The sequence below is a fragment of the Hippoglossus hippoglossus genome, chromosome 5 (genome assembly GCF_009819705.1).
Source record: "Hippoglossus hippoglossus isolate fHipHip1 chromosome 5, fHipHip1.pri, whole genome shotgun sequence".
In the NCBI taxonomy this organism is placed as follows: Eukaryota; Metazoa; Chordata; class Actinopteri; order Pleuronectiformes; family Pleuronectidae; genus Hippoglossus; species Hippoglossus hippoglossus.
The window spans coordinates 21036119-21056801 of NC_047155.1; the positions used below are offsets into that span (position 1 = coordinate 21036119).

Consider the following 20683-nt stretch of genomic DNA (forward strand, 5'->3'; position numbering starts at 1 on the left):
CTTCCTCCCATTCTACAAAACCAAAGCTGAAATATTACGGATATGGCTACCGCCATCTTGCACGTTTTATAGCATTAAATAACAAATTAAAACAAAATTTGCCAGAATATTTTACACATGAACATACATCTGTTTGATAAGCTATCAGCTCTTGAGGTTCACAGTGGTATTACAGGGGCTAGCTTGTTATCATGGTAATTTTGGTAGATTTCTGCAACACTGTGCTAAATATCTGTGATATAATCTTTGTAAATCTTCACATTCTGTTCACAATCTTAGCTCATTCCTTCCATAGAATTGTGAAACATTTTTTCAAATGTCAGTGCAATGCAATGAGAAGCCTTTTTTATCGCTGAGACATGACTATTTTTTCTTATTTCTGTGTCATGAGCAGAGAGCAAGGAGTCCTCTCACTCTTGTCAGAGTATAACATTAAAGCAAGAATTACAACTTCAGTTTGTTTTCTAGTTATAAACATGACTTTTCTTCTATTAAAGAAGAGAGTAAATATTATCTGATTAAGTGAAGTTCATTTGGATACTATTTTCATTATCAAAAATACTTAATTGATCTGACATATGATTTATTGATTTAAAACAACACACTTAAAGCCGTTAGACAAACATCAGCATAGGGTATAGGCACAGTAAGTTTAGCTTAATATCATGCTGATGTATTGGAAGTTGAAAACTCAAACAGATACAAAAATAAAATGACAAATTTGTTCCCTCAACTGGGAAAAAAACATGAAGACGTCAGACAATCCGAGCCTGTGTCCACAGCAAAGTCTGTCCCCCAGAAGAAGAAAAACGAAGAGCGCTCGGCTTTCTCCGCTCAGAGTCGGAATCAGAGCCGAGAGCCGAGAGCCTCCTGTCTGTTACGCGCCGCGGTCTCCTCATCAATCTGGTCTTGGCTTCTGGTTTGAGATTGTTTACATCCAGTCAACCAAGTGAGGAACAGAAGTCACCACCTGCTGAAATGGACACCGCCAATCAGGTGCGTAATTTAACCTAATGAAAGGTGGTTTTGACGCAGAGATGTGCGTAATTATGCGCTAAATTGGCCAACGTGTCATTAATTGATAATAAAAATGAGAACGCTGCTTTCCTCCCTCTGTGTCTCCTGCAGCTTGTATCTGTGGGGACGTTTCAGGTGCTGAAATTACCTCTGGGATTTATTAGGATTTTGGAATGGGTGAGTTGAACTTTCCTTTTTCTGCATGGAATAACTTCACTGTGCAATGTAAATATATGAAGAAATCATATTATATAATATAACGTATATGATGTGATGAATGGCTACGTGCTTGTCTTGATAAATTCCTGAACCTCTGTGGCGAAATTTAAAGTTCATCTCATCTGCTGGCTTTTGCGCGTAAATGTCGCTGTCAGTGCGCCTTCCACACGGTGAGGGCTCCTTATTCCCGCAATCAGCTTCACCATGAGGAAATGGCTCAGGTTTATGTAAGGATCCACAGCTCCCTGGGAACTAGATGACACTGGAAACCCGCTATGAAGCCTTTCAATTGTGGGTATTTTGGATGCGTTATTGCGCCAAACCCCCTGCGTTTTGTGTGCCAGTCCACCAAGAATATTGTCCTACTTTCCCCCCGAGTGAAATGATATATAAGGGAGATGAACTGTGAGAACAGGGTGTCCTCGCTCAGACTGAATCAAAGCTTTACTACCTCTGTCTGTGTGGGTGACGTGTGTGGACTCTCGTGTTTATTGTACAGTGCAGAGATGCCTGAGGAAAAAAAGAGATAAGTGATTTTCTTTGATGTGAGTTTAGAGAAATTCGCCATAGTGGGTATTTGGTTCTCTCTCTCTCTCTCTCTCTCTCTCTCTCTCTCTCTCTCTCTCTCTCTCTCTCTCTCTCTCTCCATCTCTCCCTCTGTCCCTGTATTTATATCTTTGTGAGGACCATTTTAAGGATAGACCCACAGAGTGAGAGTTAGGCATTTGGTTTGGATGGTTAAGGTTAGGGCAAGGGACTAGGGAATGTATTAAGTCAATGAGTGTCCTCATTAAGATAGAAGTACAAACAAGTCAGCGTGTGTGTGTGTGTGTGTGTGTGTGTGTGTGTGTGTGTGTGTGTGTGTGTGTGTGTGTGTGTGTGTGTGTGTGTGTGTGTGTGTGTGTGTGTGTGTGTGTGCGTGCGTGCTTGTCTCCTTCACTTTTATAAATGCCATCAAATGTGCAGAGACTCTCCGCCCCAGAAAAAAAAAAAAAAGCAGATTTATTTATTTTTGCATGCAAAGGGGAGTAAACCTTCTCACTCAGACCCACTGGCATCAAACACGTGACATTTTAGCTGAGATGGGGCAGATGTCTGTAAGTGAGGTGAGTTCCCGAGTGCATCTGTTTTGTGTGTATGACCAGATTTGCTGTGATATTTGTGGGACAGAGCCAAAGAAGAAAGCGGACGATCCAGAGCACCATCTGTATGATGGAGATAACGTTCGGTCATAGCTCCCTCTGTGTGTCTTCATGTTGTGTGCGTTTGTGGGTGTGTGTGTGGCAGAGGGCAGCATGTGTGATTGTATGAGCATGACTGCACACTGTCCTGTGACATCCGGTGACACACTGATCCACCAATCAACTGACAGAGCTCAGGTGCAGGGCCATTTCTAGAAACAGAGTTGCAGTATTCCTGCTTGGATGATCCCGCAATGAAAATAAAAATATATGTGAGAACCTAATTTTAACATTTTAGCATTGCAACCATTCACACAAGCTGAAGTGAATGACAGGTATTTATATTTAACTTTAAAGGTAATCAGTCTGACATTGGATGGGCGTTAACATGGACACCATTATTCTTATATGAAGTGAGAAAATAAGACACTGCCATGTGAACAACATTTTGTCATTACCATAACCTGAATAAGATCATACTCACAATAAGCAATTACCTAATTAAGACACGTGGACTATTCCAACACTTGCATTATGTAGATATGTATACGTCTTAATCAGATTATAACCTCATATTGTAGTTTTCACAGCATTTTTTTCGACATTGACATTGCGGCACTGGGTTTGAGTGTAAACAAGTTGTAGGATGTAATATTAATGTGAGACACAATCCGACTATGCTGGGAGTATGGGAATATGAATGGAATATTCTATTAGCAGCTCATTAAAAGCATCATAATCATATCTTATTCAGAATAGGTCAATAGTCGGAATATTGGTTCCCATGTAAACGCGGTCACTGAAACTAACTAGCCGGCTTCATGATGGACGTTCACTGTTGAATGTAATAAGACTAAGATATTTGTCACATGATGTTTGTGTTTGGTTTCAGTTTAGAGTTGGACCTAACAGTGGAACCACAGAGGCTCACACTCACATAAAGTTCTCAAGCAAAGTTTAATACAAACAACAGGGGGGTTCCAGAGTCCCACAGAGACCAATCCTTTGAGCTGACTGATTCCAGGGTTAATGTGGCCGAAGTACTCGCTGAGCGTGGCAGGAAAACATAGACAGCAGGCAGGTGATGCTGAGCAGAGGAGGAACAGTGGTTATGGGCAAGGAAGGCAAAATAACAAGGGATTTCCAAGAAACAGACTAGACATCAGGAGAACTCTTCAGTATGTAGGTGTGTGTTTGATTGACGAGTGAGTTGACGAACAGAGCAGCACACACAGGCGGGGTTTCCAGGAAGTAGTCCAAAAAAACTGTCCGCCCTCAATCCTAACTGTTTGGAGATTATAGGCACTGAGATTTCTTTTTTTCAGTTTTGCGTCTGTCATCAACACGCCCATCTACTCAGTGTACTTTTCCGGACATTTTCCTACTGAATTCTCACACTGGCTCATTGAAACATTCTCTGGACATTTTGCTAAGGGGCTGGCAGCAAGAGTCCAGAGCAACTGCCTTGGACATTTGCGTGCTAACATACACCCCCTCCGGAAGATTTCAGGAAAAAGTCCAGACTTCAGTGTTTCTGTCTGAAAGCAGCGTATATAATGATGTGTTTGATAGTCTCACATAATATCACATTGCCCTGCAATATATCCATATATGAACCATTTGATCCCTGTTTATTTTTAAGATAATCATTCAAACAGCCTGAGATACATGCAGCTGACCTTAGACTGAAGAGTCTGTGAAACCATGAAAACACTGTATTGTGGGTTTATAACAATCATGCTTCATTACCTAAAGGCCTGCAGTGAATCTCTTTCCACATTACATCACCAGCAAAAAAAAAAAAGCACATGTCTGTCCGTTTGGTTTGTTTACACGGCTCCAAGCACTAAAGGCTTTTGTTCCGGCGACGATTGACATTTACCTTGCTAATAACAATGAACCCTCGTCTGTGTGGCTGACTGGTCATGTGGACAAACATGGAAGAAAAAGGTTGTTTTAACGTTGGTCAGGATGTTGCAGTAGACGAGTGGGTTTCTTAGAGCGTCAGTCAGGACTGAGCCTGAACATGGACAAGGCAATTTCATAATCAACCATGTCTGCAGGAGATTCTCTCTCTCTCTCTCTCTCTCTCTCTCTCTCTCTCTCTCTCTCTCTCTCTGTGTGTATGTGTGTGTGTGTGTGCAGTTCTTGCCCCTTTTGGCACACTGTCAGTGGCTGGCATATTCTGCTCCAAACAGCTGTAAGGTCTCCTCCTCTCCACCATGGACCAACTCATGCAGAAGCTGTCCTTTGAGATGCGCCCAAACTCTGTGTGTGTGTGTGTGTGTGTGTGTGTGTGTGTGTGTGTGTGTGTGTGTGTGTGTGTGTGTGTGTGTGTTTGAGAGAGGGGTGGAAGGAGAGAGAGAGAGAGAGAGAGAGCAAAAATTGTTCAGTTGATTGAGCACATGATGCAAATAGTATACATGCATTTGTTATTCACTGAAGCATTGTCGTGGCCGTTGTATCATCTCACACAGTGCAAATTAGCAAGCACTGTATCGACTCTGTGGCTTCCTGTACTGAACTCAGACTGATGAGTCACAACCAATGAGTCTGACATGAGTCTGACTCTCATCCAAAACTCACGACTGACCCACTGTCTTATGATGTCATCCTCAGTACCTACTGTACACTGCTTTAGTTTGCTCGGGGTGGGCAGAGAGTTTGTTTGTGTGTTTACCAGATGAACTTGTACCACAATAGAAGGTCATTTGTCACAAGGGTTTCCAACACAGTTTGGACCTGAGTTGGTTTGCAAAGGCCATGTTTAAATCATACAGGTGCGATTGGATTAACACAACTTGACAGCCAACGCTGACTGTTGCTTTCTCTGGATTAAATGACCATTGCCACTGTCACTAGATTAAATCAACCTTAGATTATTTAAATCAGTATCAGCTGCACTGAATCTTTGTTGGTTGAGGTTCTCTCTCCCTGCAACTGACTGTACCACTGTTAAATCATTAAGACTGGTTTTAGTTCCACAGAATAGCAACTCTTCTTAAGATAAATCATCAGCTGATCACAACACACAATTCACAATGTTTTAGTTGTTGTTTGTTGTGCTGTGTTATAACGCCATTGTATAAAGCAAATATGTGAGACTTATTACTATATTCATCATGAAATATATAATATTTTTCTCATTAGCACAGACATCTTTTGTTTTACAAAGCAAATGCACATTGGGCATGGAACCCTAATTTTCAAACGTTACACAAAAAGAATACCTCTATACTATCACAGTACCACATTATAAACCGAGCAAGACTAGAATTACGTTTGTATTTATGCAAACCCTCACATGAGTGAAACACACCACAGATGAAATAGATTTTTGATCCACTGCTATTTGTTAAATTAGATGTATCTCTTCTTATCTCTTCTTAGAAAAAAACAATCTCTCTCTCTTTCTTTTCATGTCTTTGCCACATTTTGTGTTTTTTTTTATTGACCTATCACCTTGGTAATGTGCAACAAGGGGTTTTCACAAAGGGCTGCACAATATTCACAATCATGGTAGTGCAGGGGGCTAGGCACACACACACACACACACACACACACACACACACACACACACACACACAGTCACAGTCACACAGCAAAGCAAAATAGATAAAAGGAGGGAGATGCAGAGAGATTGGCGACAGCTGCTGACAGCAATCGCAAGGCACTTGTCAGGTCAATGATCTGAAATAACTCATCTCTTTTTGACAAGAGGGCTGATGCTTGAGGGGAAAAAACTACACCTCTTAAATGATTCAAAAGATGGCTTCGAAGCTTCGACTATTCATTCAAACAAACATCTCTGTCCACCTGTGTCAGGCAGGTAGCCGTGAGCACCGCTGACTTTTATATAAAACTAAATCAGTATAGAGCATTTGTTCGACACTACAGAGTGGGGAAATTTAAGCTTTTATGGGCAAAGGTGCAGTTTGCTGTGGTTCATGGAACTCATTCAACCCCGAATGGCCCTAGCCAAAAATGCATTTGGAAATATATCTATATTTCCACATTATAGCAAATGTTTCTCATTGATTATTTAAAACTGTGAGAAACATATTCTACCATATTCTAATATGTTCCCCGTTTTGCCAGGGTCTTTTTGTGTGGAGTTTGCATGTTTTCCGTGTCTGTGTGGGTTTCCTCTGGGTACTCAGCTTCCTCCCATGGTCAAAAGACTTGCAGATTAGGGTGAGGTTAAACGGACACTCTAAATTGACTGTAAATTTGAGTGTGAATGTTTTTTCTCTGAATGTTCCCAGCCTCTCACCTAAGGTCAAGGGATTTTTGCACCATTGATTCACTGCAGAACTGTGTGCAGTGCTCTTTGCGTCGCTCTCACTCGCTTGCAATCTATCCAATTGGAGAACGCCCACCACCTCTGTCTTCCATTTAATGTCCTCAGAGGCAGACAGACCTCGTCATAGCTTCAGCTGTAGATGTGCGCGTTCCCATGATGGGCATGCAGTTCTCAGCGAGCAGGAGTCTACAGTCTTATCTGTCACTTCAGCTCTGTTGTGCATGGGAGCTAACTGCGTACTCTCGTGTATGCACTGTGATTTGTGCTTTTGGAGTTTTGTGTCTATGGTAATAAGTCTTGCAATTCTCAAAACATGCCATGGCTTTTCTTTCCAACATTGGATTAGTATGTGACCATATTTCTAACTTTCCCACACACATTGTGAATTTTACAGCCAATTTGACCCATGATTGGCCAGCTGTTCAGTCCACTGGGTTGGATATTCTTTCTCTTGCACCCTTTTTTGTTATTATTTGTCGCACATTTCATGTGAACTACTGAATGTGACTCTATGGATATCTTTCAGGAGTGAATGAAGAGTCTGAAATAGACAAACAAGACTAAGTGCTACCTAAATACAGTCCATTTACCTTGACTACAGAATTCTGAGTTGTTATTTTAGTTGTTATTTGAATAATGTGCCCATTAAGTGCTATAATGGTTCTTTGTTGAGGTTTCTGTAACCTCATCTTTTCCTGTAATGGTATGATGGGGTTGGTTGCACATCTGGTATGATATGCAACCAACACTTTCGATGTGACGTGGCCTTTCCTGACCCATCAGTTCAGAGCTGGACCTCTATCTCCCTCTGAACCCTGAGATGATGGTCCGCCATCTGTGACTCAGACGGGGAAAGGTTAGCCTGTCTATTCCTGTGGGTGGACATGTCTGATCAAATAAGACAACACGCGTACACACACACACACACACACACACACACACGCATACGCATTCGCACACACACACGCATGGCTTCAAGCACAGTACATAGGAGAGAACAGGTGTTGAGAGGCAGTATGTACATGGACAAGAGCATGTAGAACTGGAACTGTCACAAAAACACCGTACATGGATGTGATTTCCATCTGTTAGAACAAGATGAAACCATAAAGGAGAAGCCTTGGACAAAGTCAGTAGTATTGGTTGAACTGTACTAAACATACTTGATATTCCCTTTAGGAAGCGAGTTAGGATCTGACATAAAAGTCTCAAAATGAAGATTCTTGCACAGAATTATAATCATAGCATAAGTAAATCACCTTATAGAAACACACACGCACACATGTTGGGATTGTGTTAAGTTTCCATTGGGTGTGCCCAATTTTTAAGTGAGGTGTCTATCCCTGACCGGGTACCAGCTGTGTCACCTAGTTTTGCAGACATGGAAACCCCATGGGGGGAAGAGGAGCACTAAGAAGGAGCACTGTCACAAAAATACATGGAGATTTGTTTCTACTTGCTTGTGGTCGGTCAAGCTTACAGAGCGGGAGAAGCAGAGAGAGGGGGAAATATGAATGTGGGCTGCACCGGGCAAAAAGCACTCCTTGTGCAGGGAGGGATTAGCCACTGCTAAATGAGCTGCTGATTTTAGTTTTCACATGAAGGCTCGAGGATGTCACCTCTTTGTGTGAAGATGTGGGATTTTCAGCCAAGATCAATATCACTGAAGTACTATATCACCAGATCAGTGGCTGATCTAGGATTTTCTAAATCAGCGGCCATAAGGGGCCACAATTTGCATTGTGCACTTCTAATAAGGTTAGAGAATACGAATTCTTTATAAAATATTGTTTGTAAATGACTACTTTATTCAAAAAAAAAGAAAGGTAAGACAGCTGACAGGACAGGGGCACTTCAGGGCCAAACAGATTTCAGCAGGGCCAGTGTGATCTGCCCCTGAACCACACCTGTTTAATGTAGAGGAGAAACCTTTTTGTTTTAGGGGTTTTGATTGACAGGGTGTCCTCTAATGCATTTATGCTGTAACATAGAAGTTATACAGTTCAGATTCAATCTTCTGGTAATTTTAAAATCTAAAATGTCTCGTGTACATTTCTCATTGTGATCAGTTCAAATTTTTTTTAAAGCAAAACAAAACAATCACAAAAAAATAGTTTTACAGTGTTGTTTCCCCCGAAGTCTCCTTTATGTGAAAGATCAATTGAAATGTGCGTTTGACTCTGTTTTTATTTCTGATGCCCGCTTGTTGTTTGGTTTTGTATCTAACTGGCATATACTTGCTCATGTTTGCTCACTAGCAGACCATAGCAGTAAGAGCAGGTGAGACTCTGAATGTAGTGTGTGTGTGTGTGTGTGTCTAATGCTTCTGCCTGAGTGGAGAGAGCGAGGTATTTGTACTCCATGTTCACGTACACACACACACACACACACACACACACACACACACACACACACACACACACACACACACACACACACACACACACACACACACACAGAGCTCGAACTCACATCTCGGTCCTTGAACACTCAAACACACACATGCAGCCATACACACACACAAAAACATGGCAATACTGTATAACTACACAGGCATGAATACACATGACAAATGCAAACAGATTGGAGATGTAATGTTTATCAGCCCAGTCAGGTTCCACTGTTCAGTCCCTTTTTTTTAGATCCATATTGTTTTTAATGAGTCTCATCATTGTGGCCACTCTGCCTATAGGTCATGATCAATTTGAGCTCACAAACTATGTCATAGATTGAGAAAATGCATAACCCGGTTAAACACCTAAACAAAACATACATTTTCTGAGTTATCTGATTCTGCATCAGACTCTGGCCTCCTGGACCAACTGCTGTTAATAACTGTGTTGGAATCTACTTCTGGGGAAACTTGTCAGCTAACAAAGCCAGCTGCCTATTCCTCTGCGGCCAACAAAAACTAAAACATTTATTACTTAAAATGTCATTGTGACTGTATATATTTCACAAATAAGCAGATATAATAGAAGTGTCCTGTAAGACTTTTAATGATTGTTATTGGGCTGGTAGCTAATGTTACCACATGGAGCACATGGTCAATTATCGCAGCCTTAAATATATTTGGAAACTCAAGGCTTGTGTAGTTCTGCTAACTAATATCTAATATATATTTGTCTCTTCAACAAAAGCAGCAAGTGCAAAGTAAGGAAGATCATTATTGAAAAGAACTATAGCACTCAGTATTTTACACACAAACAAATGGACAGGGACGAAGACATGATCAACTTGGCAGAAGTAATTAAAAGGTATTTAAATGGTAAATGGCCTGTATTTATGTAACACTGTCAGCACAGCCGTCAGGTAAGTTGGGGCTCAGTATCTTGCCCTAGGGTAATTCGGCACAGGGAATGGGAGAGACTGGGATTGAACCGTCGACCCTCCGCTTAGTGGACGACTCGCTCTGAATTCTGAGCCTTGTTGGAAAATATCAGAATATTAATTCAAAATTTTGACATTGTTGTTACTGCAACGAAAAAACTTGGTAGTTTGATTCTACAGTTCGCAGGATAAGCCCTTTGAAAGAGATATGCCTCCCTTCTCAATCTTTCTCATGTTTCATCCGTCTCTTATTTTCTGTCTTCGTAAAGAGTGTCCGAGATTGTTCCCTCTCTCTCAGTCAGAGAGGGGCTGATCATCTGAGGCCTTTTTCTCCCCCTGAGGCAGCCACTTGACACTGCAGCGACTCCTATTGACTTGAATAGAGCAGGTGGACGGTGTGTATGTGTGTGTGTGCATCTGCGAGGAGGTTTTACAGAAATGTCAAGTGCAGCTCATCAGTGAATGCACCTTTTAGCTCACCTGCCAGTTGGCGTGATCCTCGCCTCCTCACTCGCTGCTCTACCTCGTTCGCTTTCCTCTTCTCTTATCACGTCCTCTTGTTCGAACAGCTCCTCCGTTTTCTCTTGTTAGTTTGAATATTTTACTGACTTATATTGCTCATTCCGCAGATCCAGGAATGATTTGTCACTGTCTTTAACATTAGGAGATTGATTGAATCTAAAGAGACTGTTAGTCCTTGGTGGATGTACAGTATGTGCTCTCCTGAGTGACATTGTAGTTCATTATTTTTTCTACACCCCATTCGTTTCCAGTTTTTCACAGTGGAGGCTTTACTCTTGGTAGACAGTACAAACCGACTACAAACTCTCTTCTACATTTTAGTTTTAAATTGTATGACTCCTGCTCTGTTTACGCCTGCCATCCACACTTCTGCAGAGTTTTTGAGTCCCTAAAACAGAGAAGTTTGGAAATGCTGTTGGCCCGTTTTTGTTTGAAAACTCCAGAGGACAGGCATAAACAGAGAAGGTTGGAAAAGATGATGCAGTCTCCCACATTTGCATCCTGATCTCCCCATCAGTCATGACTCGACTACCAGCTGTGAATGCAAAACGTTGTAACCACGCACCATTAGTAACAGGGCCACCTCATCGTCGGTCCAAGAAAGGAAATCCCTACTCTTACTTTGTAGTATTTTCTGTAATCAAGAAACCACATGCCAAAGTGTCCTTAGGCCAGATACTGAACCCCAAATTACCCCTTCTCATAGAGAAAGTGCTGCACATAGATGCACTGGATAATTGTGTGTGAATTGGTGAATAGCGAGAGCTTTGAGTGGTCATCAAGACTCAAAAAAGCTCTATTTAGATACAGACTATTTACCATTTACAATCTGCTTCCTGTTTACACCGGCACGCACATGCCCAGTGTACATGAAGGGTCACGTGATGTACAGTTTCAGATTTGTTATCCTGGACGAGGATTATTACTGATGCTGAGTTAAAAGGCTGATATGGAGATTGTTTTAGTTTTCAAAATGGAGTCAGACAGTACATCTGGTTGCTGGTGATCAAGTCAGAAGCTTGACGATTAGTTTCATTATCGACAAACCCACTTCATCCATTCGAGCCTCCAACTTCATCTTAGACAGAATCTTTGCAACCTTATCCACAGCCACTACACATATAGCACAAGTTGTACTGTTACATATTTGGCTGAAGTGCAAATACACCTTCGTTTGGATGCTAACTTTGATCTTCACATGAGCACCAGGCTCCTCAGTGTTTGTTGGAGAGGAGGGCAAACAGGGAGATGTTTCAGAGCTTTCTTTGCGCTGCAGACGGTTTCTGCATTTCTCCCTGTATCTGCCCCCCTCTCTCTTTTTGCCTTCCCTCCCTCTCTCCCTCTGTATCTCTTGTTCCCCGAGGAGCCCAGCTGGGAGAGGCAGATAAACACACAGGGGCGTGGGGCTTAGCACCCACCCTCCTTCCACAATGCCACGCTCGCTCCTGTTCAAAGGCCTTAGCTAGAAGTGAGAGGGGCTAAACCCGAAACGAAAATCACAGGGAGAGGAGGCAGCTGCAGGAGAGAGAGAGAGAGAGAGAGAGAGAGAGAGAGAGAGAGAGAGAGAGAGATGTTTATCTGAGACTGTTTGTGATAATTAGGAGGGAGCATTTATTCTGGTCACTTTTCTTCTACCATTTGTTTGTTGAGATACGCACATGCTACAGTCTGCATGCACAGTGAGCTGCATGTGATTCAGCTGCATACTTGAATTTGTTAAGCGTGCGAGTGTGTAGCACCTCTCTGTGTGTTTGTTTGTGACCTATCACTTACAAACACTCCAGTGAGGATTTCCCTGCAGATGTTCCAGCTGTGCACAATGACAGCCACAGATAAGCTTTATTCAGCCTCCACCTGAGGCCCGAGGCTGTGGGAAGCATGTGGGAATCGGAGTTATTGGTTTATTTACAGCATTTGGCTTTGAACTGAGCGGAACCTATACATTAACCCAAACCTAGTTCAGCCCATTGTAACCCAGATCAGCCTCTCAAAGCATCATCTTGTATATCCTCCATCTTTGATATTTGATCTTTGATCTTTGATCTTTGATCTTTGATCTTTGTTTTCTTTTAACTGTTATTGTCTCTTTGTACCACTGAGAGGAGTTGCACTTAAATTTCATTGTGCAGCTTTTCAATGACAATAAACGCTTGAATCTGAATCATCTTGAATTTGGCAATAACACCCTTGTGAGCAGTCACAGGTTCAACATCTCCCTTCACTGTGCTATAGTAATCTATTGTCTAAAACTGTGAACAGAGTGTCAGCTTGTTTTGAAGGTTACAATTATCAGAAAAAAACTAGCAGCCCCTGCACTTGAATCTGACACACATCATAGGATAAATTATCTGATCGTGTCTTTCAGATTGTGCCCCATGATGAGTTCCTGAAAATATGTCGTACCAGAGGATTTTTCAATACAAATTAAAATAATTGGGTTCAGGAGAAACACATTTTTTTGTTAAAACACAGACCAAATGAAAAGTGCAAACTCCTCCTTACTGTTATGATGTTACCTTACTCTGAACTCTTGTGAACTGTTGAAAGACCGTTTTGGACCTTTTACTGTAGCATACACTTTTCCTGGATTTGTACCTTATTTTCCTTGTGTTTGTATTTCTGGATTTGTGATATTTGTTTGGTTATTTTTTTACACTGAGTTCTTTATTCCTTGTTTTATTTAATTTAATATTTGATAACCTGGGACAGGTCACTTTGTAATCTGGGACACTTGTATTAGGCTTTAAAAAAGCCAAAATCACCTCGCTTTATGCATGCAAAACTCAATATTACAAATCTTTGACAAGCATGAAAAAATGACTAAGAAAATGTAAATTATTCATATAATTTATGTCCAAGGGGGAGCTTCTGATTGACACTTGCCCCACTCCTGTCTGTGACATTACCCCCAGGAAATCATGAGATTTCAGTTACATGATGTCAATGCTAAACCTGTAGTAAAAGTCGACTATTGTGGTAGAACAGGAAATAAATTTAGGTGTCAAACATTACCCAATGTCCCAGATTACCCAAATTCACCCTACATGCAACAGCAATGTAATATGCCTTGTCTCGTCCAAGCATCCCGCTGAGGACTTTTTATCTGGCTAAAAATGACGCCATCTTGTTTTGTAGAAACATTTTTGATGAACGGCAGTTGTGCTAAACTCACCAACAAAAGCATTGCCCTTTCCTGTGAATACTTAATAACAAAAGTCAATCTGTTGACTTTTAGTATGAAGCTGCAGCCGTAGGAAATGTTCGGTTTGCACTAGCAACCACTTCGAAAACTTTTTCTAGGAATGTTTGTAAAACTGAAAATATTTAATTATTATAATATTTTCATCAGTCATTGGCCCAATTACCTATGTGTTGCCTCAGATTTATTTATCTGTTGAAATAATAATCTTTGACTTTGCTACAAATTATAACAGCATTAAAAATCAAGCCAACTGGTCATATTCTTAAGATGAATGCACCAGTAATAATATTATGTTGTACTTTTATAATAATGATAATGATACATTAGCTGAGTGTATAATACATGGTCACCATGATGGAAATATCAGCATGCAGTTTACATCACAAGTAGCAGCTGTATCTCATGTTTACCAGTGTTATATAACACTGACACATTGATCTGTGGTGTATCAGTGTTACATTCGCTATGCTGTGAGTTGTGAGTCCTGTGTATTCTGTCCGATGCTGTGTTGCTTCACACACTCGGCACACAAAATACATACACATTTGGCTGCCTCACATTTGCAATGAATTTGAATCAAACACCTCACAGACTGTGAATGTAGACACTTGCATGAGCCGGGCATGCTCACACTTTTATCTGTTCGCACTTCAAGAACATGCTCACACACATCTCCCAGGATGAGTGTGGGTACAGCTGAACGATCTCATTGCGCCCTCCTGAGGCAGAGGGGGGCTTTGAGGCTGAAGACAAATGTCCCCTCCGGCTGCTGGCAAGCTGCACATCCAGCTGCCTGTAATAGGGGAGAGGGGAGGCTCATGCTAACCAGGCGTCAGGTCTGATTATGGTGATCATGCTTGTGAGAACTCTTGAGGCAAGAGTGGCTTTATATGGAAAACTGGGCAGAGAAAGAGAGAGAGAGAGTATGGTCCTGACTGTGGCTCCAGTCAAGTTAAAATACCAAGACACCAAACCCTGCTTCTGTATCTTGATTTATTTGTGTTTCCTCCAACATTTAACATCCAACCTTAACCCAACCTCAGCCCTAACCACATATGGATGGATTGCATAGCTATGGGGAAAGACAAAGAAAATACAGTAAGTATACATCAGGTGCCTCAAGTTAAAAATCTAGTTGAAATCGCACAGCATCCATAATGATGTAGGCCGTAGTGATATTGGACTGGGCAGCAGTGGTAGGGACTGTAGGTGTGGTGAGTGAGAGCACACCAGTATACTTTAAATCAATGACACAATAATATGCATTAATTGTAGCATTCACATCCATGACATGATCATTGAGCACGAGTGTATGTGAGGAAACTACTGTACCACTTCAGTTAGTGAAGAGTAAGAGTTACTGAAAAGTAAGTAAGATAAAACTTATCTGAGCTTCTTCAACAAGGTGCCGTTTTAATGCTTTTTTAGAATATGCACCTTTGTTCATTTAAAGATATTTTAAAAGAATAGTATGATTACAATGCTTATCAATAGTACATTTACTTTATCTGATTTAACTTTACTTCTCCATTTCATACTTATATTCCACCACATTTCAGAAAGAAATGTTGAATCACTGCATTCTGTTATAGTTACTAATTTGACAAAGCATGTTGTGATCTTATAAAATATGATTCATTGTTGAAAACTAAACCACTCAACATTTTATTTATAGTTATATTTATATGTACTTAAAATGATCTTTTCCTTCTTTTCCAAATAATCTCAGAATATATAGATGTCTCTTGAAGGCCTCTATCATTTCAATTCATATTTACCATAATACATGAAGTATATTCTTGTCCCGTTTTGAGTGAGCTATTACTTCAATGCTTATATGTGAACAGGATATTTATCTTTTTTGCACACAAGTGAAAAGTGGCCCAAGCTGCACATAGTCCTGTCTCAGCCTCCACTCTTTTTTTTTTCTGTCACTGTCGACATATTTGAGTTATTTGTCAGTTATACTGTAGTTATATGGATTTTTTGTCTATGCTCCTTATTTTCTTTCTTTTCTGTCCATCTTTCTTATTTGTCTTCTGAGATTAGGAAAAGTAAACATTATACTAGTCACACACACACACACACACACACACACACACACACACACACACACACACACACACACACACACACACACACACACACACAGTGTTTCCTCAGGCTGTCTCTCCCAGTTTGTGTTTTGTAATCAAAATACTTCTGAAATCCCTATAGCATATAAAAGCTGGATTAAACTCTACACTCTCTCCCTCTTTTATGTGTACGGTTCTATTTGCTCCACTTTGTTCACATGTTTTTTGTGGATCTAATGTAGAGCTACTTCAATTATTCAATATGTTCTGTTTTTGACATTAACCGACACTTCAAATATTTACAGTGTATAATAAAAGCTAAACTGTGAAGTCCACATCAGGTAAAGGACTGCGTTTTGATTGTGTGTTTGTGTCATTATAATAACTTAGTATACATTGGTTGCTGAAGTCCTATGTGACAGCGAAGGGAGCACAAATAGAAACTTTAGAGAGTCCTTCTGTCCTCATTCAGCTCTGCCCACACGCTCCCTGCTGCTTTTGTAGTCCATGTGCTGATGTGGCCAAAACACTATCAGTTGGTGTTAAATTGGCTTCACAGCAGAGAAATTGTTGAGATGGCCAAGAGCAAAGTCCTTAAATGGTGCGACTGCTGATCCTCGCTGTTTGCCACTCTAGTTACAATTTGAATGCTGCCTGTGTCTCTATTTTGAGGTGTCAAACCCTTCATGCAATGAATATAGATGTTAAATCTATATTTATACATTAATTATAGACCAAATTTTTAGCTCAGCTATACAACGTGTTTAGCCTCTTACAGCTCATCATTTAGTTTAGTTTGGGCCAGAACCTTTACTGTGGGCAGCAAGAAGGTTCCATGTTTCAGTTGGTGTATTTGTGTGTTTGGAGTTTGCATGTTCTACCTGTGTTTGCAGACATGCAGATGCGTGTGAATGGTTTCTTGTCTCTGTGTGTTGGCCCTGAGATATGCTGGCCAACCTGTGCCCGCCTCTCGCAAAATGTCCGCTGGGTTTGGCTCCACCCCAACCCCTCAAACCCTCAACCCACAAAGGTTAAGTGGTTGTGGATGGATGAAAAACAGTTCTGGTTCACTCCCTCCGTCCTCAGTGATGTTCACAGCAGCAGGAGGCAGCGGCTTTTCGGCCGACCTGTCCAAAGCAGCGGCAGGAATACACAGTCAGCATCTAGCTTGTGAACATGAGCAACTGAGGGAGGTGGTGAAGAGCAAGATAGAGCTAAACGTCAAGTGAATATTTAATTTACATTTGTCAGGGAGATGTCATCTTATGGTGCCTAAACATTACAATTACCTCTCACTATAATACTTATAAGTATTGTGATAATCTGTGATAATGATACACTTTTCAGTTGGTCTTAAATAACTCAGTAAACCCTAGGTAAAGTTTAAAAAAAACAGCAGTGTGGTACAACAGTATCAAGAACACGATTATATCTTTTACTAAAAATGTTGTTTCTAAAAGAGCCAAGCAGGTTTTTCATTAGACTCTGTGTCTCTTTAGGCTTGGAGCTGCATCATCAATCAACCTGATGAGAGAGGCGGGGGTTTGAGGGGCAGTGAGAAAGGCCACAGTTGCCTCACAGTGCAAGACAACGCCTCGCTGGGAATTTCGCTCCCAGTCCTGTCGTTAATTTAGTTATTTTGTCTCCCAGCATGAGCTCTTGTGTTGGATTTTGTTGCGCTGCAGGTCTTCAGTAATCCAGTTTTCAGTTTTCTTTATTTCATAGTTAGGATTTTTGTCTTTCGGTAGATTAGGGAGATTTTTACCTTCTTTTGTTCTTTTTGGCTGAGATGTCCAACTCATTTGGTTTCTTGATTTACTTGAATAGAAATTATACTTTAGAAAAACAATTGTTCATGGTACTTGCTGTATTTGTTCCTCTGGTTCAGCCATTGTTCTTGTTTAAGAAGGCCTTTACATTATGGATATACTGTATGTGTCTCTAGTAAAATACTCATGGACTGGGTGGTAATCACATTAAAACAAATCTCAATCCGAGTAGTTTGTTGGCCTGTTGTCCTCCTAATGAGTCAGATCAATATCTGCTCAGCAAATCTCTAAGCTGAGAGCCAGCACTGTGCTCATGCTCTGATGAATAGTTTCAGTAGAGCTGATGCTCTGGTCTGAAGGAGGTCATGTGTGTAACAGTGTGTTGAAACTGATGCAAGGGGGCTGAGGGAGAAAGATGTGGGTCTGATGACATTGTGACAGTATCACCTCGTCGTGAGTGGTTGTGTGTAAATGTGTGTACATAAAAATATGATGTTTTGTGTGGATAATGTGGCAGTATAGCTATGCTTTGCATTAAGTCTTCTATCTTCTCAGTTCCATTTGTACTGTAGCAGGTATCTGATTTCTCCTGTATTATTTTGTGCAGCTTTTTGCCATTTTTGCTTTTGCGACATGTGGGGGATACTCTGGGCAGCTGCGGGTTAGTGTGGACTGCATGGAGAAGGCCAGCAGCAACCTCAGCATCGGCATCGACTTTGCTTATCCCTTCAGGTGAGTGGGCTTCATTTGTCTTCAAAGTGTGGTGGCAGGACTATGAACCTGTGTCTGGCACTGACACAGTACATGAAGATGTCAGTCACATTGGTAAATGCAGCAATTGTCTTCTGTCAGTGTTCAATGTCTTTTTTGCCTGCACGACAAATTTGTTGTTGTTGATTAGGGCTGTGTGTAGAGCTTTTTTGAACATAAATACTTCTGTGCAATTTGGACAAATTATTGTTTGCGACTTCAGCATCAAATAAAGCAACTTTTTGTAACTTCTACACTTAAATAAATATTAATGGTGCCAGCATAGCAAATATAATTGAAAGCAATGTGGTTACTTCCAGATTGGTAGTCTAAGGTCCTCAGGTCTGTGACAACATGTAGGAAGTTAATGAATTTAAAAATAATGTATGTAGGAGTATGTCGGATCCTTTCTTTAAAAGCAACACTTGAGAAGGCTTTTTTCTGATTTGGGTAAAAGTGACTCTTTAATTTAACATCTATTCCATTCAGTTCCCTGAAGTTTGATTAGTAAACTGACTTGCAATGGAAGCAATTCCTTTTGTCTGCAATCTGTAAAGAAGGTAACTACTGGTGAGACATCTCAGCTGAGTTTTCAGGAGAGAAGTGCCTGAAAAATAAGACTTTTGACCCGCCGTGTTTGTTGAGTCAGATAAGACATTTTTACTTTCCAGTGTTGAAATCTGTTGATATTTCTGATGAGAATAAACTTAAAGAACACTTTGGGTAAAACATATAATGGTACACCATTTTTATTATGAGCTGAAATTGACCCCTGCAAGTTTCTCTGTGTGTGCCAGGTTGTACCAGGTGTCCTTCGAAGCGCCCGTGTGTGAGGGCATGAGGAGGGAACTCGTGTTCCTCATTGGAGACTATTCATCCTCCGCAGAGTTCTTCGTCACCATTGCTGTCTTTGCCTTCCTGTATTCTCTGATGGCGACCATCGTATACATCTTCTTCAAGAATAAATACCACGAGAACAATCGAGCACCGCTCATTGTGAGTATACAATCGCTTCTGACCAGGGATCTTTTTACAACATGACTGTTAAAGGAATTGTTGCCGTTTTTCTCCTCTCTCGTCCTCGCCATCAGGACTTTGTGGTGACAGTGGTGTTCTCCTTCATGTGGCTAGTCAGTTCATCTGCTTGGGCAAAGGCTCTGTCTGATGTGAAACTGGCCACTGATCCAGATGAGGTGCAGCTCCTCATCTCTGCCTGCAAAGACCAGACCAACAGGTGTGGCTCAGTGCACGGATCGCGCTGGTCTGGGCTCAACACCTCAGTGGTATGTTTACAGAATGTCAGAATGTGCGTCCCAAACGCTTGGAATGAATGAGAGTCTGCATCACTGACTAAGATTTCTCATCTGCCAGTGTTTCATATCGCTCTTCCTTGTTCTGATTCTCTTCAGGTATTTGGGTTCCTCAACTTTGTTCTATGGGCTGGAAATATCTGGTTTGTCTTTAAGGAGACTGGTTGGCACAAGGGGGCTTCCAGGTTGGCAGGCGGGGTGTCCGAGAAACAGGCCGGCACCTTTAACCAGGAGCCCTACAACCAGGGAAGCTTTGACCAGACGGGGAGCCATAACATCCAGGGAGATCTCGGCCAGCCATCTGAGTACAGCCAGGTGGGAGGTCCCACCTCGCACTCCAATCAAATGTAGTCGAGCCTTTTCGTTTCACAAGTGGCACTTCGGCATTATAAACCAGGGTAATCGAGGGGTGAAAGGAGAGGAGAAGAGTAGAGTAAACCTTCATTCTCCGCTCAAACTGTCTGTGCAAAAAAAAAAAAAAAAAGACAGTCATCAAAAAGGTGTCAAAGGTGTCAAAGTACAAACTACCCTGTAGATAGAATAAGTAATATTAGGTATTTTACAAAATTATCAGACAACGTGTTTTGCTCCTCTTTCAGAAGTGTTGTTTGCTGAATGTTGTATTTCTTGTAGTTTGAAACACATTAGTGTCACTTTCTGTCTGTGCTTGGTGATCGACATTTACTGTTTAGAGACTTTTTTAAACTGGTTTGCCCTCTGCGGTGGAGGGAAAAACTGCTCTGTGTTTGTAATACTTTTCAACTTTTCAAGTGCATGATGTTGTATATGTGCTACTATGCTCTGTCCGTGACACTTTTCAAAAGAAATCATACATTTTATCTCTGAGAGTTTACAAATCCATAAATCCCAGACTCATTCCTCTGGGTTTATTTTGATCGGTATTATGTTATTTTAACAGGAGCTGTATTTTAATGATGGGTATCTCTAATTTAAATATATATTCAGAACTTGTTTTAGGGAGAGTTCTTTTACATTTGTTATAAA

The 20683-nt window shown here is 41.0% G+C and overlaps 1 protein-coding gene across 2 annotated transcripts; it reads left to right on the forward strand.

Annotated features, from left to right (window-relative positions):
• The first annotated feature begins 827 nt into the window (after positions 1-827).
• On the forward strand, positions 828-20476 carry LOC117762050 (synaptoporin). 2 transcript variants are annotated; one of them, XM_034586483.1, is made up of 6 exons: positions 828-996; positions 1129-1194; positions 18226-18350; positions 19166-19364; positions 19460-19651; positions 19778-20476. In XM_034586483.1, the coding sequence occupies exons 1-6, from the start codon at positions 979-981 to the stop codon at positions 20027-20029; spliced, it is 852 nt and encodes a 283-aa protein (XP_034442374.1). In that variant the 5' UTR covers positions 828-978; the 3' UTR covers positions 20030-20476. The 2 variants fall into 2 exon arrangements, with proteins under 2 accessions (XP_034442374.1, XP_034442375.1); XM_034586484.1 differs by lacking the exons at positions 828-996; positions 1129-1194 and adding an exon at positions 1674-1781.
• The last annotated feature ends 207 nt before the right edge of the window (positions 20477-20683 follow it).

Coding starts and splice junctions, on each gene's coding strand:
- LOC117762050 (XM_034586483.1), top strand. Junction 18,351..19,165: donor GACTTTGCTTATCCCTTCAG/GTGAGTGGGCTT, acceptor TGTGTGTGCCAG/GTTGTACCAGGTGTCCTTCG. Junction 19,652..19,777: donor CTGGGCTCAACACCTCAGTG/GTATGTTTACAG, acceptor GATTCTCTTCAG/GTATTTGGGTTCCTCAACTT.